Source organism: Callithrix jacchus, chromosome 9 (genome assembly GCF_049354715.1).
Source record: "Callithrix jacchus isolate 240 chromosome 9, calJac240_pri, whole genome shotgun sequence".
Taxonomy (NCBI): Eukaryota; Metazoa; Chordata; class Mammalia; order Primates; family Cebidae; genus Callithrix; species Callithrix jacchus.
The window spans coordinates 88,403,190-88,429,307 of NC_133510.1; the positions used below are offsets into that span (position 1 = coordinate 88,403,190).

The 26,118-nt window shown below is 35.3% G+C and overlaps 1 protein-coding gene across 9 annotated transcripts in view; it reads left to right on the forward strand.

The window, feature by feature from the left end:
* The window catches only part of EEA1 (early endosome antigen 1), a 160,149-nt gene that overhangs the window by 119,709 nt on the left and 14,322 nt on the right, over positions 1-26,118 (forward strand). For all 9 annotated transcript variants that reach the window (XR_013521953.1, XR_013521952.1, XM_078337018.1 and 6 more), the window contains 5 exons: positions 8,822-9,152; positions 9,874-9,975; positions 12,399-12,593; positions 18,198-18,380; positions 24,089-24,274. Coding sequence is in view for 7 of the 9 variants with exons in the window: in XM_078337018.1 (XP_078193144.1) it covers positions 8,822-9,152; positions 9,874-9,975; positions 12,399-12,593; positions 18,198-18,380; positions 24,089-24,274 (997 nt within the window). In the remaining 2 variants the exon portion in view is untranslated. The remainder of the gene's footprint in view (positions 1-8,821; positions 9,153-9,873; positions 9,976-12,398; positions 12,594-18,197; positions 18,381-24,088; positions 24,275-26,118) is intronic.

Here is a 26,118-nt window from a genome sequence, read left to right on the forward strand (position 1 = left end):
TTAGCATAAAGGGCTGTTGGATTTTGTCAAATGCCTTCTCTGCATCTATTGAGATAATCATGTGATTTTTGTCTTTGGTTCTGTTTATGTGATGGATTATGTTTATAGACTTGCATATGTTGAACCAGCCTTGCATCCCTGGGATGAAGCTTACTTGATAGTGATGGATAAACTTTTTGATTTGCTGGTCCAATTGGTTTTCCAGTATTTATTGAAGATTTTTGCATCAACGTGCTTCGTGGATATTGGCCTGAAGTTTTCTTTTTTTGTTGCGTTTCTGCCAGGTTTTGGTTTCAGGATGATGTTGGTCTCATAAAATGATTTGGGAAGAATTCCCTTTTTGGATTGTTTGGTATAGTTTCAGGAGTGGTACCAGTTCCTCTTTGTATGTCTGGTAGAATTCAGCTGTCAACCCATGTGGACCTGGGCTTTTTTTGGTTGGTAGGCTATTAACTGCTGCCTCAACTTCAGACCTTGTTATTGGTCTATTCAGGGTTTTGACTTCTTCCTGGTTTAGGCTTGGGAGGGTGCAAGTGTCCAGGAATATATCCATTTCTTCCAGGTTTACTGGTTTGTGTGCATAGAGTTGTGTTTAGTAATCTCTTACGGTAATTTGTATTTCTGTGGAATCAGTGGTGATATCCCCTTTATCATTTTTCATTGCATCTATTTAATTCTTCTCTCTCTTTTTTTTTTTATTAACCTGGTTAGCAGTCTGTCTATTGTGTTGATCTTTTCAAAAAACCAGCTCCTGGATTTATTGATTTTTTTTGAAGGTTTTTTGGTGTCTCTATCTCCTTCAGTTCTGCTCTGATCTTTGTTATTTCTTGTCTTCTGCTACCTTGTGAGTTTTTTTGATCTTGCTCCTTTAGGTCTTTCAATTTTGATGTTAGGGTGTCAATTTTCGATCTTTCCTTGCTTCTCATGTGGGCATTTATGCCTATAAAGTTTCCTCTAGACATTGCTTTAAATGTGTCCCAGAGATTTTGGTACATTTTGTCTTCATTCTCATTGGTTTCAAAGACCATCTTTATTTCTGCCCTCATTTCATTGTTTATCCAGTCAACATTCAAGAGCCAGTTGTTCAGTGTCCATGCAGTTGTGGGGTTCTCAGTTAGTTTCTGAATCCCGAGTTCTAATTTGATTGCACTGTGGTCTGAGAGACGGTTTGTTATGATTTCCATTCTTATGCATTTGCTGAAGAGTGATTTACTTCCAATTATGTGGTCAATTTTAGAGTAGGTGTGATGTGGTGCTGAGAAGAAAGTATATTCTGTGGATTTGGGGTGGAGGGTTCTGTGTATGTCTGTTAGGTTTGCTTGGTCCAGATCTGAGTTCAAGTCCTGGATATCCTTGTTAACTTTCCGTCTTGTTGATCTGTCTAATATTGACAGTGGAATGTTAAAGTCTCTCACTATTATTGTGTGGGAGTCTAAGTCTCTTTGTAGGTCGTTAAGAACTTGCTTTATGTATCTGGGTGCTCCTGTATTGGGTGCGTTTATATTTAGGATCATTAGCTCTTCTTGTTGCATTGATTCTTTTACCTTTTTGTAATGCCCTTCTTTGTCTCTTTTGATCTTTGTTGGTTTAAAGTCTATTTTATCAGAGACTAGGATTGCAACTCCTGCTTTTTTGTTTTTTTGCTCTCCATTTGTTTGGTAATCTTCCTCCATCCCTTTATTTTGAGCCTTTATGTGTCCTTGCACATGAGATGGGTTTGCTGAATACAGCACACCAATGGGTTTTGACTTTTTGTCCAATTTGCCAGTCTGTATCTTTTGATTGGGGCATTTACCCCATTTACATTGAAGGTTAATATTGTTATGTGTGAATTTGATCCTGCCATTTTGATGCTAGCTGGTTGTTTTGCCCATTCATTAACCTAGTTTCTCCATTGTGTTGGTCCTTTTTACCATTTGGTATAATTTTGGAGTGGCTGGTACTGGTTGTTCCTTTCCATGTTTAGTGCTTCTTTCAGGAGCTCTTGTAAGGCAGGCCTGGTGGTAATGAAATCTCAGCAATTGCTTGTTCATAAAAGATTTTATTTCTTCTTTGCTTATGAAGCTTAATTTAGCTGGATATGAAATTCTAGGTTGAAAGTTCTTTTCTTTAAGGTTGTTGAATATTGGCACCCACTCTCTTCTGGCTTGTAGGGTTTCTGCCGAGAGATCCACTGTGAGTCTGATGGGCTTCCCTTTGTGGGTAACCTGACCTTTCTCTCTGGCTGCACTTATCATTTTCTTCTTCATTTTAGCCCTGGTGAATCTGACATTATGTGCCTTAGGGTTGCTCTTCTTGAGGAATATTTCTGTGGTGTTCTCTGTATTTCCTGGACTTGAATATTGGCCTGCCTTACTAGGTTGGGGAAGTTCTTCTGGATAATATCCTGAAGAGTGTTTTCCAGCTTGGATTCATTCTCTCCATCACATTTGGGTACACCTATCAAACGTAGATTAGGTCTTTTCACGTAATCCCATATTTCTTGGAGCCTTTGTTAATTTCTTTTCAATCTTTTTTTCTTTAATCTTGTCTTCTCATTTTATTTCATTGAGTTGATCTTCAATCTCTGATATCCTTTCTTCTGCTTGGTCAGTTTGGCTATTGAAACTTGTATATGCTTCGCGAAGTTCTTATATTGTGTTTTTCAGGTCCATTAAGTCATTTATATTCTTCTCTAAGCTGTTTATTCTTGTTAGCATTTCATCAAACCTTTTTCCAAGGTTCTTAGTTTCTTTGCATTGGGTTAGAACATGTTCTTTTAGCTCTGAGAAGTTTGTTATTACCCGCCTTCTGAAACCTGTTTCTGTCAATTCATCAGACTCATTCTTCATCTAGCTTTCTTCCTTTGCTGATGATGAGTTGTGATCCCTTGGAGGAGGAGAGCCATTCTGGTTTTGGGTGTTTTCATCCTTTTTGTGCTGGTTTCTTCCCATCTTTGTGGATTTATCTGCCTGTGGTCTTCGTAGTTCTTGACTTTTGGATGGGGTCTCTGAGTGGATGTCCTTTTTGTTGATGTAGTTATTTCTTTCTGTTTTTTAGTTTTCCTTCTAGCATTCAGGTCCCTCTGCTGTAGGACTGCTGGAGTTCTACTCCAGACCCTGCTTGGGGGTCACCTGCAGCGACTACAGAAGAGTAAGGGTTGCTGCCAGTTTTTTCTTCTGCTACCTTCATCCCAGAAGGATACCCACCAGATGTCAGCCTGAACTCTCCTTTATGAGATGGCTCTTTGGATCTACGGGGGTCAGGGAGCTGCTTGAGGAGTCAGTCTGTCCCTTATAGGAGCTCAAGTGCTGATGTGTGAGCTCTGTTGTTCTGTTCAGAGCTGCTGGGCAGATACATTTAAGTCTGCTGCAGCGGAACTCAAAACCGCCTTTTTTCTCAGGCGCTCTGTCCCGGGAAGGTGGGGCTTTATTTATAAGTTCCTGACCTGGTGTTGCCTTTTTTCAGAGCTGCCCTGCCCAGCAAGGTGGTAGCCTAGTCACAGTCTGCCAGCAGAGGCATTGCTGAGCTTTCCAGGGCTCTGCCCAGCTGCTTGTGTGAACTTTCTTGTGGTTTTGTTTATAGAGGTATAGTTAGAACTGCCTCAGTAATGGCAGACTGCCTTAGTAGTGGCGGATGCCCTTCCCCCAACAGAGCTGGACTGTCCCAAGTTCAGCTGTGCTTGCCAGGAAGCTCTCAATCCACAGCATGTCAGATTGCTGGTCTTTGTGGAGGTGGGACCTGCCGAGCTAGATCACCTGGCTCCCTGTTTCAGCCCCCTTTTTTTCAGGTGAATGGGCAGCTCTGTCTCCCAGGTGTTCCAGGCACCAGTTGAAATGGCCACCCAGATTTGTGTGAGTTTTTGTTTGAAGACCTGCTGTGCTGGCTGAAATAGCCGTGTTGAAAGCTTGTGGTGCTTTTCACCCCAGGAATCTCCTGGTCTGTGGGCAGTAATAACTCACCCTCTGTGTTGTTCTCTCTGGGACCTGTACTCCAGAGCTTGTAGGTACAAGCTACAAGCTATTTGGCCATCTTGCATCCACCTCTGTAGTATTTTAAGTAGTATTTTTACCATAGACATCTTGTTGATCTTTTGTTAAATTTATTCCTGAGTATTTTTCAATGCAATTATAAATTGTTATTTAAATTTAATTTTCCACTTCCTTATGACTAGTATAAAAATATAATTTTTTATATTGACTTTCTCCCTTTAACCTTGCTCAATTTACTTTTTAGTTTTAGTAGTTGTTTATAGAGTTCTTGACGTTTTCTAATTAGAAAATGATGTTATCTGCAAATAGAGACAAATTTACTTCTTCCTTTCCAACCTATAGGCCTTTTATGCCTTTTTCTTGCTGGTTGGGACATCCAGTAAAATTTTGAATATAAATAGTAATAGCAAATGTCTTTGCATTATTTCTAATCTTAGGCAGGAAATATTAAATGTTTCATCATTACATTTGAGGTTAGCTGTAGGTTTTTCTGAGATTCCCTTTATCAGATTGAGGACATTACCTTTGATACCTAGCTATAAAAAAAAAAAAATTATTGGCCTTGTTGCTCATGCCTGTAATCCCAGAACTTTGGGAGGCGGGCTGATCACCTGAGGTCAGGTGTTCGAGACCAGCCTGGCCAGCATGGGAAAACCCCATCTCTAATAAAAATACAAAAATCAGCTATGTGTGGTGGCATTCACCTGTAATCTAGCTATTTGGGAGGCTGAGGTATGGGAATCGCTTGAACTTGGGAGGTGGAGATTGTGGTGAGCTGAGATTGCACCACTGCACTCCAGGACCACTGTACTCCAGTGGTCTGGGAGATAGAGTGAAACTGTCTCAAAAAAAATTATTGTGCTTGGATTGAATTTTAACAACTTCTTTTTTCTGTATCTATTGATATGATTATATGGATTTTCTCTTTTATTCTGTTAATATGGTCAATTACAATTTGAAACTTCATAAACCAATAAATCTTATAGGTCTCAATATCTTCTAAACCAATCCATCCTTATACTCAGAGATGCCTTATACTCATTGATTTACTATTAAAGCAATCTTGCTTTTCTGGGATAAATTCACTTGACCATGCTATATTACCTTTTTATATGTTGCTGTTTTTGATTTGATAATACTTTGTTAAAAATTTTTCATATATTTATGAGGGATATTGGTCTGTAGTATTCCTTTACTATCATTCTCAGATTTTGATATCAGAGTTAAAGTGGCCTTAAAAAGGAATTGAGGAGTATTTCCTCATCTTCTCCTTTCTGAAATAGTTTGTATGGGTTGGATATCATTTGTTTCTTGAATGTTTGATAGAATTCACTAGTGAACCAACTAGGCTTAGAGTTGTCTTTCCGGGTTGTTTCCTTTGGGGTTCAATTCATTTAATAGATAGAGCGCTATTCTGATTTTCTGACTTTTTTTTTTCCTTGAGTCAGTTTTGATAATTTGTGTCTTTCAGAAATGTGTTCATTTCCTCTAAACTTCAAATTTATTGGCGTAATGTTGTTCATAATAACATACTTTTAAAGACTGTAGGATCTGTGGTAGTTTTCCTCCTTTATTCTTAATATTGGTAATGTGTCTTTTTAAAAATCAATTTAATTAGAGATTCATTAGTTTTATCAGACTTTTGTAAAAGCTTTTTGATTTAATTGATTTTGTCAATTTTTTATGTTATTTATTTCTCCTCTTTGTTTCCATCTTTAGACTCTGTGTTTACTTTGCTTTTTAAAACAGCTTTTAAATGTGAAAGCTTCTCTGTGTCTGTCTACATTTTGTAGTGTCTGTTTCTTTTCTTCAGTTACTCACCTACCTTTCACTTGTCAATGCGAGTTGTAAGATTTATGCAGATGGTAGTATTAAGTCTTATTCTAATAAAATCAGCGTATTATGACAGTTTTGCCACAGATGGAACAAATTATCTTGAAGGAGGGTATCTTTTTTCTAATTTGCACTAAAGTGCTCAATGGATTCGTGGCAGCTCTGAGTATAAGGATGGATTGGTTTAGAAGATATTGAGACCTATAAGATTTATTGGTTTATGAAGTTTCAAATATCTCTGGTGGCAGAATAGGTATGTACTTCTGAACATATATAGCCATAAAATGCTGAGCTGCAGCATCATTCCTTCACTCCCAAGGTAGAATTAATCTCTTGCCCAGCTTATCTTTGATGTGGATGCTGAATTTGGGTCCTGCCATGATGAGATTTTCAGTAAGCACATCACTCACCAGAATTTTTTTGGATAAAAATCAGTTCCACTCCAATTATTTGGATGTCTTCATATGGCTGGTTATATTTTAGTACATTTTGTCTTTAAACATCAAATCAGCTACTCTGAATGAATTGTTGGACTTGACTTGTGTCAAGGGGATGAGGGCTCTTGACTGTTCAGTAATAAAGGTGGAGACTAAAAGCCTGAGAAAAGTCTTCTTCAGGAAGGTGAAATAAAACCTCTCAGAGTTGATGATGAAGTTGTTTCACATCTTCATGGTTTTCATCCTTGTTTGGAGATATGGTGGTGAAAAGATTCTCATTTTTATATCTACTAAATTGGGTCCTGATACATTGAATCAGAGGATATAGAAGTGTATCTTGTGCATCCGGTAGCATTCCTTCTCACCGCAGTTTCCAGTGCCTAGATATTTGAGGAGCATATCTGATCCATTACATTACCGACCAAGTGGTTCATCATTATCTCTAGAATCCAGTCGTCAGTCCATGAAGATCACCTCTGAGACAGCTTTTGTTCTTTTCCCCCAAAATCCTGCAGGCCCAATGGTTCATTCTGTTTCCAATGGGCCCAATGGAGGTGGGCCCATTTTCATTCTTTGTTCTAATATCATGGTTAAGAATTCACTCTCAAGGCTTCCACATCCTAGGTAGGAAAACCTTTAATACCAAGATCTTTTTTATCTATGTACTTTGTGCATACATTTCTCCTCTGAGGTGTTCTTACATTTCTGGAGAACTACCTAGGCAAGGAAGGCTAGAGTCCCTTCTGCTCTTATATCAGATAAACAAATTGGGACTTCGATTAAAGCCCACCTATGAGCCCAGGGCTCAGCCCAAATAACAGGATGCAGGGCCCCCCTTTTGAGGGCCCACTTAAATTTATTCACCCAACTTTTCCCTCCCATCTTACAATGTATTTTCTGATTTCCTTTGTGATTTCTTCTTTGATGCATAGGTTATAAGTAGGTTTACTTTCCAATTATTGAGGCTCTCCTAGATACATTATTGTTACTGATGTCTAATTTAATTCTATTGCGGTCAAAGAACATTCTCGGTAAAATTCAAACGTTTGAACCTAAGTCTTATTTAAGGCCCAGCATATGGCTTATTTTAATTAATTTTCTATGTGCACATATATGTACTCTTTGTTATTGGGTGGAGTGGCCTATAACAATTACAGTGCTGTTCTGGTATTCTGGTAGTCTATATTTTTGCCAATTTTTTCCTCTAGTGGTTCTATTAGTTTTTAAAAAAGAGATGTTATAATTTCCAAGTATGATTGTTTATTTCTTCTTTTAGTTACTTAAAAAAAAAAAACAAGAAGTTTCAGTGACTATGTAAGCCTCTATTTCTGTTTTGCTTTCTTTGATTCACATAACCTTATGATTTTTTAATTAATTTTGGAAAAGTTAAGCACCATGGTAAATAAATATATTGTCTTAATTTTAGGGTTGCTTGACAGGGATTTTAACTATATTAAAATGATAAAATAATAGTTTAATGACTTTTCAATTTGAACCTTTAAAAATCAGGGAGGCATAATATCTTGTGAACCTATTAAACTTTAATGTCTTCTCTAGCTATATTTAAGAAGTTAAAACTGTGTTTCTAGAACTAAAAAGTTAAATTTCAAGGTTTAAATACAGTTTTGAAATTGTATTAATACACAGTGTCAAATATGTGATTAGTACATCTTTTAACAACCTCCCTTTAACATATCATTGAATTATATTTATTGGCTATAAATGTATACTGATTACATTGGAACTAGTGTGCATTCTAGAAATATTGTTACTTAGCATCTGTTTTTGACTTTAAAAATGGCTGTTATTTACAGTGTATTTGGGGGTTTTGCTGTATAATTTACATAGTTACTTTTATAAAAACAATAAAAGTCTATAGCTTTCCTAAAACTATATCTTTATTTCTTCATTCTTGTGGTTGCTTTTTCACTCAGGTGTAAGAGACCTATATTAAGGAACAAATGATAGCAAATCCTTTGTAGGTTTGGCTACAAATCCTTTGTAGGTTTTGCAGATCTGCTAGGTTCCAGTGTTAAAGTAAATCATTTGTCTTCCCTCTATATTTTAAATAAAATGTTTCTTTTATTTTCTTACTTGATTTTTTTCTGGGTTAACCATAAATATTTTGAAGTTTAAGAACTATCAAACATAATGTGTTTTAAGTTTTTGAAGAAAGAGACAAAGTTCTGTGGGTGCTGGAGAACTAATATAATGAATAGATTCTTTATGGAAAACATTTCTGGCTGTTATAGACTAGAGGGTCTGTGATATGCAGTTTTTCTTTTTCTGGGGATTAGTTGTGGTGAACAAAACTGGATTAAGTTAGGAGGCTTAGATAGTTTTGTCTTCACTACTCACTTATTTGACTTGAGAAAAATAATCTACATCTGTTAAGTGATAAAATGAGATGTTCTAAAGTATTTTTCACTTGTGTGATTTTATGAAATTAGATTATTTTTACTTCTGAACTATACAAAAAAGTTTCAGAACTAAGTAATTGTTTATGATAATTTTGAATGGTAAATTAGAAATTATAAATTATGTGTTATTTAACAAGATTGTTTCTTAAACAATCTTTAGAGCATCCAGTACAAGATTGGATCTACAGAAAAAATCTGAAGCCCTTGAAAACATCAAGCACAAGCTTACCAAGCAGGAGGAAGAAAAAGTAATACTGAAACAAGAATTGGAAACTTTAAGTCAAGGTGCAAAGATGCAGCATGAGGAGTTGAATAACAGAATTCAAACAACAGTAACAGAACTACAAAAAGTGAAAATGGAGAAAGAAACTTTAATGACAGAGCTTTCTACAGTAAAAGATAAACTATCAAAGGTTTCTGATTCTTTGGAAAACTCCAAAAGTGAATTTGAAAAGGAGAATCAGAAAGGAAAAGCTGCTATGTTAGACTTGGTTAGTAGTTTACATTTACTTTCTTAGGGAGAAGTGATTATTTTATTTAAAATGTACTGATTTTTCTGCTTAGTTTACAGTTTGCTTTTCATCTCACATTTTAATAATTTAAAGTAGTTCTTATGAGGAAATTAGTTGTGATTGCCTCACCTGAAAAGAAACCCAAGATAGTGGTGTGGGTGTGTGTGTGCCTGGGAGTGTACCATTTTCTAAAGAGCAAGAATATTTTCAGTTGAATATCACAGTATTTCTCCTGTGTTATTAGTATCTTACCTTTATGTTCCTTTCTATTTGGAGAAATTATTTTCTATCTGTACAATTTTCCTCTTGTGATTATTTTTTAATTTATTGTTTTCTAAGTTTTCTTGATTCCATTTTCTTGAAGCCCATTGCTCTTAAAGTAGTGTGGCAAGTTAATTATAATGAATTGTGTGACATAAAATATGATTTCCAAAGTGTTCTAAAATATTGTCTTAATATTGTTTAATATATGTTATTGTGGCTTGGTTGATGATCAAAACCCTTAGTGTTTTGTTGTCCTTCCTCCATTACTTCTGTAATATTTGCCTATTTTTATCATTGAAATGGATGATCCTGTCTCATCTTAGCTCATCAATAGTTTTAGTTTATTTCCTTATTTGTATTTTACTAAGGTTATAAACTAAACTTCTTAAAGTTATTACAATTTTTTTTAATGTAATAATAGTTTTTATTTTTTTAGGAGAAAACTTGCAAAGAATTAAAGCATCAACTTCAAGTACAGATGGAAAACACACTTAAGGAACACAAGGAACTGAAAAAGTCACTTGAAAAAGAGAAGGAGGTAAGATTTTCTTTTTTCTGTAACATAAAATATGTAAAGTATAGTAAGGTTTTTATATTTTAAATAAATATATAAAGCATGTTTGTTCTTGGGGGCGTTTCCACAGAGAATTTTTTAAAAAAATATTTTCAATGGAAAAAAAGTATTTTCACATTGATACTTAGGTCATAGGTTTATTTCTCTGAAATGTAACAAATCACGTATATAGTTTAAAATTGTTATTTGTATTTTACCTACTATTAAAATGACTTAAGCTAGTTTATAACCAAAGGTCCAAATAAAGAAATATAATTAATAAAGACAGCAAATTGAGTCAGTGAACTGCAGAGTTAAGGAACATTATTATGGTTGAAAAAGAAATCTTAAAATGCTTTCTATAGAAATGACCTTTTTAAAGGCTCTTTATTTCATGGACAGTTTTACTCATACAGATGTATACTTGATAATGATTGTATAATAACCAAGATATTTTTCTGTGGTTACTGCTTCTATTGTTTCCAGCAAAAACAGACAAGCACATGAGTAAACAAATAGGTATAATATATGGTTGTTACTCTCTGAAGCCATACATGCTAGCTGCTAGAGTCCAGGCATGCAACTTTCTAGAAAATCTTATTTGATAAAGGAGCAAGACATAGTACTGACAAGTATTTGATGTGATTGTATTCTAGTTGTTGATTGAAAGCAGACTTGTGTTGTAGATGCCAGCCATGTAAGTAGCAAAATTATAATTGCTTCATGCCCAAGTTCTGAATCAAGATTGTCCAAATTTACATCCTAGCTATGCCATTTATTAGCTGTGCCATTTTGCCATATTTTGGACAGAATATTTAATCTCTGTGCTCTAGTTTCTATATAGTAGAGTCTGAATCTATGTGATAGTTATGGTGGTGAGAAATAAATGGGTTAATATCTTTTTTTTTTTTTTTTGAGACGGAGTCTCGCTCTGTCGCCTAGACTAGAGTGCAGTGGCGCAGTCTCGGCTCACTGCAACCTCTGCCTCCTGGGTTCTTGCAATTTTCCTGCCTCAGCCTCCCAAGTAGCTGGGAATACAGGCACACGCTGCCATGCCTGGCTAATTATTTTTGTATTTTAGTAGAAATGGGCAGCTGTGTTGCCCAGGCTGGTCTCAAACTCCTGAGCTCAGGCAATCCGCCCACCTCGGCCTCCCAAAGTGCTGGGATTACGGGCATGAGCCACCTCACCTGGCCAGATTAATATCTTTTAAAGTACTCAGGACACTGACTATAATAAATGTTCATATGATAGTTATTATTTTAACATTGGTTATCATATTATATCATCCTTATTGTCATATTATCTGACTCCTGTTTTGCATAAAAATATTTTGCTGTTCATTGTGGAAATAAGCTGAGACATCTGTATATAACACTAAAACTTTTTCCAGAGTAACTTTGGATATGGGCAAATGTTCAAATGTAATGCTAAGTTCTTAGTGAAATATGCATAGAACTGAAAATATGACTTTGGTTGAAGTGTGGGAGATAATAATGGTTTACCTTGGCCACAGAGGAACCTCAGTGTTGCTTCTGTGTGATATCTGAATTTGAAGAGAAACATATCCTGGTGGATTGTACAAGCAAGATAGAAGTAAAATATGCCCCAGATAGCTCTAAATTAGGTAACTGTTCTGCAGTATAGTTTTTTTTTTTTTTTAAGTTTTTGAAACAGAGTCTCACTCTGTCACCTGGGTTGAAGTGCAGTGATGCGATCTCAGCTCACTGTAACCTCCACCTCCTAGGTTCAAGTGATTTTCTGCCTCAGCCTCCCGAGTAGCTGGGATTACAGGTTCTCACCACTATGCCTGGCTAATTTTTGCATTTTTAGTAGAGACAGATTTCACCATGTTGACCAGGCTGGTCTCAAGCTCCTGACCTCAAGTGATCTGCCTGCCTTGGCCTCCCAAAGTGCTGGGATTACAGGCATGAGCACCTGGCCTCTGCAGTGTATTTTCATGTCATCAGACAGACACTAAACATATTTGTTAAAAGTGATTTTGGTTTTATCATAGTTACTATCTATTCTTTGTGACAATTGTGGCCAACAGGCTTATTGGCATATGAGAAGGTTTTTGAAAGACAATAGACATCCAGCAATCATTGATGTTGACATACCTATTTTCTGTGATACAAGAGAATACTAATCCTGATCATTAATGAGCTCTAACTATACAGTTATAAGTTAAAAAGAAAGGTAATGTCAAATAATAAAGATTATCCAGCTTGTCATCTAATAGCTCTGTTGGTTGTGAAAGCAAGATGGGGCAGGTATCTTTACTGATTGTCTGTAGCCAACACCCTCAGTAATTTCTTCCTAGAGTAGTGCCTGGAGTGTAGTAGTTACTCAGTAAATTGTCTTTTGAATGAACAAATGAAGGCTAAATAGATTTTTTTTTCTTTTAGGCTTCTCATCAGTTGAAATTGGAACTCAATTCAATTCAGGAACAACTTATACAGGCCCAGAATACTTTAAAACAAAAGGAAAAAGAAGAGCAACAACTTCAGGGGAGCATAAATGAGCTAAAGCAATCAAGTGAACAGAAGAAAAAACAAATTGAAGCACTCCAAGGAGAACTTAAAATTGCTGATTTACAGAAGGTAGTGATATATTCGTTTACTTTTTACAGGAAGAAAAACTTGGCAATTAAGAAAATAATATGATTAATACAGATGGATGAGTTGCAACATAGAAGAGTTTACACAAGCTAGATTTTTTCCTAAGTTCAGTGTGAATAAAGCATAATCAAAATACTTGCATTTTTTATTTCACTAAGTTATGATGCTATAAAAATGAAGATTTTGTAAATACTTAGATATAAGCCTAGCACATTTTGAAGAAAATGACCTCATTTATCAAATATTAATTTGATAATATAATCAAATACCTGAGTCTGGACTTCCATTCACTATAACTCTGTCGTCAGATAATTGTTATTTAAAATTATAGTGCTAATTATTTGATAGATGTGAAACTACCTTATTAAAAATTATATATAACTGTCTGGGCACAGTGGCTTATGCCTGTAATCCCAGCACTCTGAGGTGGGTGTATCATCTGAGGTCAGGAGTTCAAGAACAGCCTGGCCAACATGGTAAAACCCAGTCTCTACTAAAAATACAAAAATTAGATGGGCATGGTGGTAGGTGCCTATAATCCCAGCTACTTGGGAAGCTGAGGCAGGAGAATCACTTGAACTCAGGAGGTGAAGGTTGCAGTAAGCTGTGATCATGCCACATGCTAGGTGACAGAGAGACTCTCTCTCTCAAAAATAATAGTAATAATAACAACAACAACAACATATAACTAACAACACTTAAGGGAATAATTTTTGTAGCATTCATAGTGTATTAGAAAAACTTAAAGAAATTTAAAATAAATTGTTCTTATTAAGGGCTAAGAACAAAAATTACAAAGTGGGGTATATTAAGAACTTTCAGTAATATAAAGCTTCATGTAGTTTTAATTATTTAATATTTTAAGTTACACCATAATGGTTTCCATTTCGAAACCTATTCTAATTTATTACTGAGCATGTTTTTATTCTTAAGTTTTTCAATATCTGTCCAGACCAAGAGTTGTAAAAACGGATTGTACTTAATATGAAATACATGAACAAAATGATGTATATCTCTGTTAATCTGTCCATGTTACTTGATCTGTGGAAAAGAAAGTAGAATTCCTACTATGTAGAATAAACTAAATATATCATACCACTAAAGTACAAAGTATATAAATTAAAACAATAAAGAATACACATTTTATGTTGACCACTGTTTTTATAACTATTATTTTGCTACTTTACAAAATAGTAGTTCTCTAATAATACAATCAAGAATAGACAAATGTGTCTATTCTCTTGTTTGTGTTACCATATATAATCAAAATCAGCATGTAATTAATCACAGTGCATGCTTGGTTGTATACTTTCAGATCCTGAGGCCATTTTCTTCAAAATCTGCTAGGCTTGTATCTAAGTATTTACAAAATCTTCATTTTTATAGCATCATAACTTAGTGAAATAAAAAATGCAAGTATTTTTAGCATGTTTTCCTATTTAAAGTTTATGAGTTACAGTAACATTTCTTTTGGATTTATGATTAATATATATTGCCTGTACAGTTGACCCTTCATATCTGTAGATTCTGTAACTGCAGTTGGAATTGAAAATATTTGAGAGAAGAAAAGCAATAAAAAGTAACAGTAGAGCATTAAAAAATAATACAAAATTGGCTGGGTGCAGCAGCTCACACCTGTAATCACAGCACTTTGGGAGGACGAGGTGGGCAGATCACTTAAGGGCAGGAGTTTGAGACCAGCTTGGCCAACATGGTGAAACCCTGTCTCTACTAAAAATACAAAAACTAGCTGGGCATAGTGGTGCACACCCGTAGTCCCATCTACTTGGGAGGCTGAGGCTACTTGGGAGGCAGGAGAATCGCTTGAACCCGGGAGGCGGAGGTTGCAGTGAGCCAAGATCATGCCACTGCACTCCAGCTTGGGCAACAGAGTGAGACTCTGTCTCAAAAAAGCAAAACAAAACAAAACCAAAACAAACAAGAAAACCAAAATTTGAAATACCAGCTACTTACATAGCATTTACATTGTATTAGGTATTGTAAGTAATCTAAAGATGTTTGAGCCAGGCAGATCTGAATTTACATTTTGTTTAATTTTATTAAATTTGGACACACATTAGCTTACTGGTCATAGAGAAATGATTATTCTGAGCTCAATTAAGTGGAGTCATAGAGTTGTTATAAAGATTGAGATAATGTATTTAAGGTTTCTAATACTGTGACCCATACAATGTAGAAGGAAAACAGTTGTTGGATATTATTATGGAAGTATAGCACATTGTGATCTGAAAGTTTCAGTGTATATGGCAGACCATGTAGTAATAGGTCACGACAAAGTTACCATTGTCACTGGCCCATGGTGAAGTAGGGAAAACAAGGATAATGTTTAGATGTATTTGTATACATGCTTAAATACACACACACACACACACACACATACACACATAACAAAAATATATATACACACATTATAGATATCTATAGATATATAGCTTAATATCTATAGAGTTATAGATATCTATATGTAACTTTTCACATTGACTATCATAATGCACTTACACATTTTCTACATATATAAATAAAAAGGAATAGTACAACATTAAAAATAATACAAAATTTTAAATACAGTAAAACAACTATTCACATAGCATTTATGTTGTTAATGCTGTGTTACCTAATGGTAATGTAAGTTATCTAGAGATGATTTAAAGCATTATATATAGCATAGGACTATTTGGGACTTGCTGATGTAGAATCAAGAAAGCATGCTGTTAAATCAACAATCCCTCACCAACTTTGTTCAAAAGCTAATGTGGAAATATTAAATGAAGAGGATATGGCTCCTTACTCTCAAGTAGCTTATAATTTAATGAGAAAGAAAGTATGTAGAGAAACAGAAAACTGTATTATATAAGGGAGCAGTTATCAAACTGTTGGATTTGTCTGTTTTTTTTTTTTCATTTAACTTCTTCACTAATGGTTTGAGTTCCTCAAAGACAGAGAACTTTGTCTTTTCTAGCAAATAAGCACTTAGTCATTTTTAAGAAATGAATGAATCAGTCTGTCACAGGAAAAATACTGAAAGCCCAAACATGAGTCCAAAGAGCCATTATGGTCATTATTGAGACTTCACAGAGCGCTTAGTTAAGAGTTAGAACAATAATTAAAGAGTAAGAAACTAGATTTATTAAAAAATTTTAAGTAGTATTTTAGAAAAGAAAATGTTTAAGTGCATTATATCCAGGAATTCTTCAGTATGAATTGGAGGAAAAATTCTATGAAGGGAAGATGGCAGGGGATGTTATCAGATAATGTACAGGGAAATTAATTCTATCCTCCTCCATAGGCAGTTAGCACGAATTCCTGTCACTCCGTCTCCTAGCTCTCTTGAATTCATCCTTTTTGTTTTCCACTGCCACAGCCTTAGTCCAGAATTTCTTTTTGTCTTATCTAGGCTGTTAATATAGCCTAATAAATGTTCCAGGCCCTCCAGTCTATTTGTCATTCATTTGTTTGAGAAATATTCCTAGGCACTTATTTTATGCCTTGGCACACTTCTAGGTGCTGAAGACATAGCTGTGAACAAAACAGACATGGGACCTGTTCTTGTGGAGCTTATGCTTTAGTAAGCAGAGAAGTGAAACAGAGAAGTGTGAAAGATAATGATGGGATGTAATTCTACTAAAGGTTGGGTGATCAAAGAAGCTTTGCTGAAGCGATTTGAATTGACGTGGTATTTTCTAAAAACAGATGCTCAATATGGGTTAAATTTGGTTGTGAAGGAAGGAAGTAACATGAGATGAGCTCAGATAATCAGACGGGCCAGATTATTTATATGTAAACTAGTAGATTATAAGATAACAGAATGGTATATTTCATTCTGAGGGCAATTGGACTCTAATGGAGAATTTAGAACAGAGAATAATGAGATTTGACTCAAGAGAAAATAAAGGAGCAAGCAGAAAAGGCATTGAAAAACTATTAGAATAATTTAGACAGTATGCCATCATGACATGAACCAAAGAATTAGAGGTGGATGATTTGTGAATATATTTTGGAAGTTGAATCATCAGGACTTTCTGATAGATTCAAAGAGCTAATAGGAGAACAAGGATAACTCTGGGTTTGGGTTTGTGCATGTTGGTAGTTGGTAATGCCATTTACTGGGGGAAGTAGGAGCTTTTTGATGCTCAGGGCTCCTGTCAGGAATCCAGATTTCTGCTTGAGATAGATATGTCAGTCATTCAAGGGAGACATCAGGAAGATACATGGATATAAGAACCCAGAGTTCAGATGGAGAGGTTGCAGTTAGAGATATAAATTTGGGAATCAGTTTTAAAAAAGATCTTTAAAGCCTGGGTCTAGTTGAGATTTTTTTTTTCTTTTCTTTTTTCTTTTTTTTTTTGAGATGGCATCTCACTCTGTCTCTTAGGATGGAGTGCAGCAGCGTGATCTTGGCTCACTGCAACATCCACCTCCCAGGTTCAAGTGATTCTCCTGCCTCGGCCTCAAGAATAGCTGGGATTCAGGTGCCCACCACCACACCTGGCTAATTTTTGTATTTTTAGTAGAGATGGGGTTTCACCATGTTGGACTTGAACTCCTGACCTCAGGCAATCCAACTGCCTCAGCCTCCCAAAGTGCTGGAATTACAGGCGTGAGCCACCATGCCTGTCCTAGTTGAGATCTTCTAAGGAGAGAGTATATGGATTAAAAGAGGGCCAACAATAGAACTTTGGGGTCTCTCAACATTCAGAGAAGTAGCAGAAGAAAAGGAGCTAGTAAAAGATTTTGGGAAGTTATGACCAGCAAGGTAGGAAGATAACCTAAAATATAAGGTACCTTGGAAACCAGGTTGAAGGAAGTGTTTCTATCTAGAAGGAGACATAATCAACTATATCAGGTTCAACTGAGAGGTCAAATAAGACGTTGACAAGGATAAGAATATAGGATTTTGGAACATGGCAGTCACTAATGACTTCAACAGCAGTTTTATTGAAGTAGTATATTTTAAAAGTCAAATACTGATTTTTCATGCCATGTATATGTATGTATTTTAACTATATCATAATTTGTGCATATCTCCTGAATCTTCTTGAAGACTAAAGACAGGTTTAGAGTTTAGAGGAGCTTTAAAACTTTGTGAGATTTTCTATTTCTGCCTTGATACTAATTACGATGACCTGTAGAATTTTCTTGAGTTATTCTTGAATTTCCAAGGGTAGAAACTATATAGTAATACTTCAACAAAGTAATAGCTTCTTTCTTTCATGTCCAAGTTTCCCTTATTCCACCTTAAATTAGGTCAGCTGAGGTATCTAGCATTGGACACTCCATCAGAATGTAATTGTTAATCCTCCTCCTGAGACCTGATAGTACTTCCCAGTGAAATGCCTTTTTAAATTTAATTACTTTTGTATATTATGATCTTTAAATTGAAACTTGTTAGATTTTGTAATTCTTTGACTTTATAAGTAAGTTCTACCCTATTGAGGTAGAATTTTAGGGCTTAAGTGTAGTTCATCTTATTCTTTGGAATTTTCTGCTAGATATCTGGATTTTGCTTTATATTTGTAATTAGTTTTTGGAATGCATACTGTTTTAAATAACCAATGTATGTTTCAGACAGAGCTTGAGAGTAAACTACAGCAGCAGTCCACACAGACAGCCCAGGAACTTGCAGCAGAGAAAGAGAAAATGTCAGTATTACAAAATAACTATGAAAAAAGTCAGGAAACTTTAAAACAGCTTCAATCTGATTTCTATGGGAAGGAATCTGAACTTCTAGCCACCAGGCAAGATCTGAAGGTATAGTAAACTATACTGTACCATAAAAACTCTAAGTTATTTATAGATATTTATTAAATGATCTGTTTGAATCCAGATGGGCAAGGGAATGTTAGTATTTGTGGAATAGAATGCTGTTTTCTATTAAATTATTATTTTTGTATTAGCATGCTTTAAAAAATTGTTTTGTATATAACAAAATAATGATATATATAAATGTGGACATTTTAAAATGACATATCTATAATAGTAAGATAGTTTGGATATATCTTAACTGTGACACTATTAACTTATGTAAGTATTATGCTGTCTTTATGTGCAAATAACTTTAAAAATGGCCTGCTGTTAGAAAATATAAGGAGTTTTAAATGTGAACCACCTGTGAAAAATGCAAGCAGTTTTACCATTGCTTCTCAGGCAATTCTGACTTTAGTTTTATATACTTGTCAAGTTACCAAGATTACTAGAATGCCTAATGATTAAAATTAGGAGATTATAGCTCAAAAGAAACTTAATTATGTAACAATGTATAGAAATTTTGTTTTTGGTAATACTATTTGATTAAAGTATCAAGTTTATCAAATTGAAGTATAATGGGAAAAGGGTAAAATTTTTAGGTTACATGACAGTACCAATTTTCCAAGGTAAATGTAATATTTGTGTTCACTCACAGAAGGTTCAGCCAGTTTTTTTTCTTTCTCTTTTTGTCAAGAGTAAATGCTTTCTGTTTCTTTCCTATGTTTGAGATTTTGTTTAATTTAAAGTACATATTGCAAAATTCTGAGAATAAAAGAATATTAAAATGTTTTATTTATATATAAAGCATATATTTTATCCATCGGCTATTATAGGGAAGGCTTTATGAAGGAGGTAGAACTTGATTAGGTCCTGAATTTGAATACACAGAGAATCCAGAGAAAGGTCATTTTATTCAGGGGCACATTGGTTAACCACAGTGAGAATGAGTAAAGCAAGCAGATAGTTAACATAATTGCCTTGCTGGAGTGCTATTTTATGTTTGGAATTAAGGTTTAAAAGGTTGGATCTAAATTGTGAAATATCTTAGATGCTAGCAAAGATAATTGGATTTTATATTTGAGGGGGAAAAAGTGAAAAGCCTAAACAGAGGAGTAAAATGAAGAAAATAACATTTAGAAAACAATCTGGTAGTGGTTTGCAGATAGCTTTGATTGGACCTGGGATAGGCTAGTGGTGGAGAAATGAGTTAAGAGGTTACTAACTTACTTTCTCCATAAATTCTAATAGTTGAGGTATGAGTTGATTAGAACTAGGATGAAAGTTAAAGATAAGGATGAAATAGAGAAGATTAATCAGAGAGAGAGAAGAAACAAAAGGGCTGAACCCATACCAGGCTGCAAAGGAAGGGAAGGAATCAATGATGATTAGTTATTTGACAAAGAGATAGGAAATAGGGTAAAATAATTTTCATAATGCCAGTAGATTATCTATCTACAGTGGATTATCTATCTGTATGTCTATCTGTCTATCTGTCTGGAGGTAAAAATTATCAAGAGTTGTTATTAAGAAAAAATACTACAGAAGATTTAGGTAATGTTAAAGTATTTGTCCTTACAATGTTATTGAACGTCAAAGAAGTTTGTGGAGGAGTTTGATTTTAGACTAAAGACAGTGAGGAATCACTACAGGGAGTTACTTGCATTTGTATTTTAGGCAAATGACTCGCTGCAGGTTGAGAAATGAGAAACAGGGCTGAATGTGAAGACCAGAAAGGAGACTTTGCAGTAGTCCAAGTGCAAAATGGTGGTGGTGTGGGCTGGTAATAGCAAGGATGGACAAAAGTGGATAATTTGAAGGATATTTAAGTGATAGAAGCAATAAAACTTATTGATTGGAAAAGTCTTATAGAAATCACACTCTTTTCTTATGGATGTCGTTAACCCAGAGCATAAGCTAGTAACAGGCACCAACATTAATCAATGTGTTAATTGATTAGATTGATATTCTTTCATTAGGCTGGCAATTTTTATTATGCCTGAAAGCTATGTTGTATGCTAATCATTTCATATATGAAATAATAATTCAAATGAAAATATGGGCAAAAAGAGTAAGCTGAGGGACAAGACTGCCATAGAGTTTTACAACTGTTAAGAGGCCTTGGATAGATCCTTCATTCCAAAGCTTTCTTTTGCCAAAGAGAGCAGGAGCAGTGCTTCCTTTTACAGAGAAGACAGGCCTCCTGCTGTACCATAACAGAACCATGGTTAAATGTTAGTTCAGATTCAAAGTCTGCCATTCTTTTATCATTTCACTAGAATTTTTTATGCAAAATAAATGATTGGTAAATTTTATATAAATACTTTTAAAATGAGAAGTGTACTTAGGAAGCTAATTTTTTTTAATAGTAAATTCCTAGGGAAGTTCAGATGCTATTTATAGACTAGGATAAGGGATGGCCATCAATTATTATTTTTCTTTTGCTTCAGTGATGTTGTATGGTCTTGTGTATGAGAGAGAGAAGAGAGATTCAGATACTTATAACATGACACCAACCTACATCAAGGCTGTCTACCATGGGCTAACAGTGTACAGTATGGCCTAACAGTGTATACCTAGACACCAGTAGAATGGAAAATAGCCTGGCCTGATCTATGCCTTTAGCCCCATCTGCTGGATTATTTATGAAGTACTTAAGTTTGTTGACTGGATATTTCAGATTGTCTATGCTGTGCACTACTCTTTATTGTCCAAGAAAGGTAGAGGTAAAATTTAACTGTAAAATTTACACCCTGAGTGAAGTGAAAATTCTATTATAATAGATTTAGAATTAAACATAAATCTTATTTCATCAGACATCAAGAAAAAACAACGAAAATTATGAAGTTTTTTTTTTTTTTTTTTTTAAGAAAAAATGGGAAAACTTGCTGAATAGACAAAAACAATAGCTGCCATAGAACACTGCAGAATTCATTATAATGTGATTGGCATAATCAGGGTCAAGGTTGGTAGTTGATCCAGTTAGGGATTTGCCTATTTCAAGAGGAATAGATGGGTTAAGGATAGTCCCAAAAAAACCATGGAATGGGAGAGAGTGTTCTCTGAGGGAAGAGAGGCTGAGCAGATGAAATGCTATGGTCTGCAATGAGAAAGATGAAAAGAACATTTAAAATGCATGGCAGTATAAATGTTCATCTAGGTCATTGAATGACATAGATGAAAGGTCAGAAGCAGGGGAAAACCGTATGTCTTGGCATCTTCAGACAAGACTTCATGAAGCAGTCCAAATTTTGAGCTTGAGTTTAAAAAATCAGTCACTGGGTTTTGTAAGTTTAAAATTTTATAGTCTGTTATTTAAGCCACAGGCTTTTTGAAAATCTTGTGATTAGAGATTAGGGGTACTTTCCAAGCTCTAACAAGCCTTGGTATTCATAAACATTAGATTAGGATCTCTTCTAACTAATTATAGTTGCTGTAGACTGTTTGAACTGGACTCTGTCACTTTTCTCCTTTTTTATGTGAGATAACTCTCACCCTTTGTGACACAGAGGTCAGTTCCCACCTGTGCTGTAGAGCCTTCTGTAAACCACATTCCACAGTGTTTCACACTCACTGTTTTTCTGTGCATTTGCCACATAGCATATACTCTCCTGCCCTGTACAGTTTCATTTTACATGCCTGTTCTGCTTTTCAGGCAATGTACTCAACTCCCTTAAGTTAAAGACCAGCTTGTACCCATTCCTGTTCTGCCTTAGCAATGTGTTCAATTAACGGTTAGCGGCTTGCTTAGTAAAGAACTAGCTGACATTAATTCTTTCCTGAAGAAAATAAGCCTCAAGAGATTTAGTGTTCTATAGGCAGTCATTGAAAATTAAGATTTAATTTATAACAGAAAGACATAACTGGGTTACTGGTAAGAAGTAAACTTTCTTTTTCAGGAAGCTTAAGAATCCTCATAAATAAAATCTTTGTTTATTTATTTTAATTTTTCTTTAACTGAATACTTACTGTATACAAGCCTACTCAGCAGGGATTCTTTCCTAAATTACATTTTCTGCCTCCTTTTCATGAACCATATCAGCAGAATAAGAGAATATCTCTTTCCAGGTCTGATGGAAGGATCTCTTACCCTGCTGATTCTTTTCAATAGCAGCTGGGAGTGGCAAGGTTCCTACCATACCCATTATCTACCTGTTACCATATTTATCCCCAAATGAAGTATAATAAGTGAAAAAGCTTCCCCTTTCCCCAACTTCTTCTTCTTAAAATACTTGGGCCTTGAAACAGTAAACAACTATGGATTGTTCTGAATGACAATCACTACTTTTACAATATAGATGAGAAGAGGATAGTGCACCTTCTCAGGATGGAGCCTCAGATATTTGGCTGAATTTTCTCTTTTTGTTCACTTGATCTGGTTGTCAGCTGTGAAATAGTTATTTTTATTAGATGACAAAAATATGCCTTCCTATTTGTTTCAGGAAAAACTCTCTCAAATTGTCTTTTTCCTCTACTCTTACACCAGCAACAATCAACACAGAAGACTTCTGTGACCAAACATACAGGGGTTTTCCCACACACATCAAGCAGCAGACACCAACTGGGTGTCTTCCAATTCAATTCTGACACTATCTACCTAGAGACACGGTCAAATCTCACAGATTGGGGGCTTAATCCCCAAGACTGCTCCTTATACCTCCAAACACCAATCAAAAGTCCAGACTTCTAGAACTTCTGACCCACTAGCTGGCTTCAAGTTGGGGTTTTCATGACACCCTTTGGGTTCAATTAGTTTGTTGGAGCAGCTTACAGAACTCAGGGAAAACTTACTTACATTTACTGATTTGTTATAAAGGATATTATAGATTATACAGATGAAGAGATGTTTAGGGCAATATGGGGTAAGGGGCACAGAGCTTTCATGCCCTCCCTGGGCATGCCACCCTCCAGGAACCTCCATATGTTCAGCTATCTGGAAGTTCCTCAAACCCAGTCCTCTTGGGTTTTTATGGAAGCATTCCTTCACCCAGGGTATGAGGCAGGACCCTCTAACGGAAGAGTCTTAAGACCCACAATCAGAAAGTGGGGTGGGGAAAAAGATTAGAAGCCTGCCTAGGAACCAGTGGAAAGAAGGCAGGAGAATGTGTTTCCTGAAGCCTAACATATCCAACATTGTAACAGAAAACCTGTATTAAAGGATGTGGGAATTATGATGCAGGAACCTTGGACAAAAACCACTATATCTTAACACCATACTATTTATTAATGCTTTAGCATGTCAAGGGACATCATAGAACCTACCAAATGTAAATGTATGCATAATGAAGCATTTAATTATATCTGTTTTAAAATTGTTTTCTTTCACATCATCCCATGACTTTTCTTTAACCATATGTATGTTCTCTGCGTGTATCTGATATGGTCCCTACTTATTTGGTATTCTTTCATGTCACCTAGCCAATATGGAAGATGTGATCAACATTCAGCAAATACTTTAAATATTTATTAGTAAATAGATTATTTTTAGCAGCTTTGGAATTGCTTCCATTTTACTAAATATTTTATATTATTTTTCTATAAGGAAGAGAATTAATATTTTAGAATTCTTTCTGTTTTACCTGGTCTTACTGAAGGGCATAATATGTGATCTTTTTGTAGTATATTGCTTTCTATAATGCTTATATTAACTTATGTTTCTGTTGAATTTGCTAAAAACATGGCATATAATAATTTGGGAAAATTGTTTTTGTAAGTCCGTAGAAGAGAAGCTTTCTCTAGCACAGGAGGACTTGATTTCAAACAGAAATCAAATTGGAAATCAAAATAAATTGATTCAAGAACTGAAGACTGCCAAGGCTGCATTGGAGCAGGATTCAGCAAAGAAAGAACAGCAATTGCAGGAGCAAAGTAAAGCACTACAAGACATTCAGAAAGAAAAGGTATTGCCTGTTTCTGACCTAAGTCTCCAATCTTAGAGTTATAGTTGTCTTAGAGATCATCTAGTCAAACCTCTTATTCAGTACAGGCATCACCCTTATTTTCAACAGCCCTCTCAGAGGGACCTCTAGTTTATGACACTTTTGATCATTGGGATTTTAATGCCAGGAAGTACTTTTTAATGGCCTCCTTGTTATTTCTAACCTTTTTTCTTACTGCTCTTTTTTAGTTTTGCAAATCAGTTTTTCACACTGTAGAACCTTTGTTATTTCACAATAGATAATATAGTTCCTCAACTATTTCTCATATAATATATTATCCTCTAGATGTGTGAATGAGATAATAAAAGATCTAGAAATAATTCTTAAGCATATTAAGAATTCTTAAAATTAAGAACCAGCTTTTTAAGGAGTTTATTAAGTTACAAAGTTGAAAGCATTGGTTTATTAATATGTGACCAGTACATTTTTAAAAATCACTTTAAATTCTATATGAAAGAAAAATACATATCTTAGGAAAGAGTTTATTTTTTGTTTTATAGTTGAAATCATATATTTCTATTAGCTGACAGGATATTACTCTGCAGTGTATAATCCCTGAAATTCTTGGTATATACTAAGTGGTTCAGTTCCTGAAATTTAATGTAAAACCTTTTGTGGGTGTGGTGATGGTGAAGCTGGAATGAAATTCATGATTTGTGCTTCAAGTTTAGAGAATTCTGACAGAACTGTTGTTCATAAGGCCAGATTTGATGGCTAATGCCTGTTATCCCAGCACTTTCAGAGGCCAAGGAGGAAGGGTTGCTTGAGCCCAGGAGTTCAAGACCAGCCTAGGCAACATAGCAAGACTATGTCTCTATTAAAAAAAATTTAGGCTGGGCGCGGTGGCTCAAGCCTGTAATCCCAGCACTTTGGGAGGCCGAGGCGGGTGGATCACGAGGTCAACAGATCGAGACCATCCTGGTCAACATGGTGAAACCCCGTCTCTACTAAAAATTACAAAAAATTAGCTGGGCACGGTGGCACGTGCCTGTAATCCCAGCTACTCTGGAGGCTGAGGCAGGAGAATTGCCTGAACCCAGGGGGCGGAGGTTGCGGTGAGCTGAGATTGTGTCATTGCACTCCAGCCTGGGTAACAAGAGCGAAACTCCGTCACAAAAAAAAAAAAAAAAAATTTAACTGGTCATGGTGGCACATGCTTGTAGTCTCACCTACTCGGGAGTCCGAGGTGGGAGGATAACTTGAGCCTGGGAGGTCAAGGCTGCAATGAGTGAGCCATGATCATACCACTGCACTCCAGCCTGGGTGATAGAATGAGACCCTGTTTCAAAAAGAAAAAGAACTGCTGTTTATAGTAGTGCAGTTGTGAGAGCTTTAGGTCATACAGACCTTGCTTTGGTTTTGGCTCTACCTCTGATAATTTCACTTCTCTTAAACCTTTGTTTCTTCACCTATAAAATGGAGATTTAAAAATATACGTATACTAGAGATTAAATGAGATAATATGTAGTGTTCATATCTTGATACCTTATATAAAGATAGTGACAGTAATAATATAGGAGTTATAAGAGTAAGAATGGTAGTTTTGGCTAAATTTTACAGTATCATTATTCTGACCAGGTACTATTTATCTCACAATATTAACTATAACTATTTAATCTTTATAATTATCTTTTTATTATTGTATACAATAATAAAAACAGGCAGGAACCAAGAGAGGATAAGTAATTTGCCCAAGTTAGGTAAAAGGGGGCAGAGCCAGTGTCATCAATAGTAGCCATCTTTTTATTACTCATTTTCATTTACGTATTTGCTTTAAAATTATTTTAAAATATATAATTTTTCTA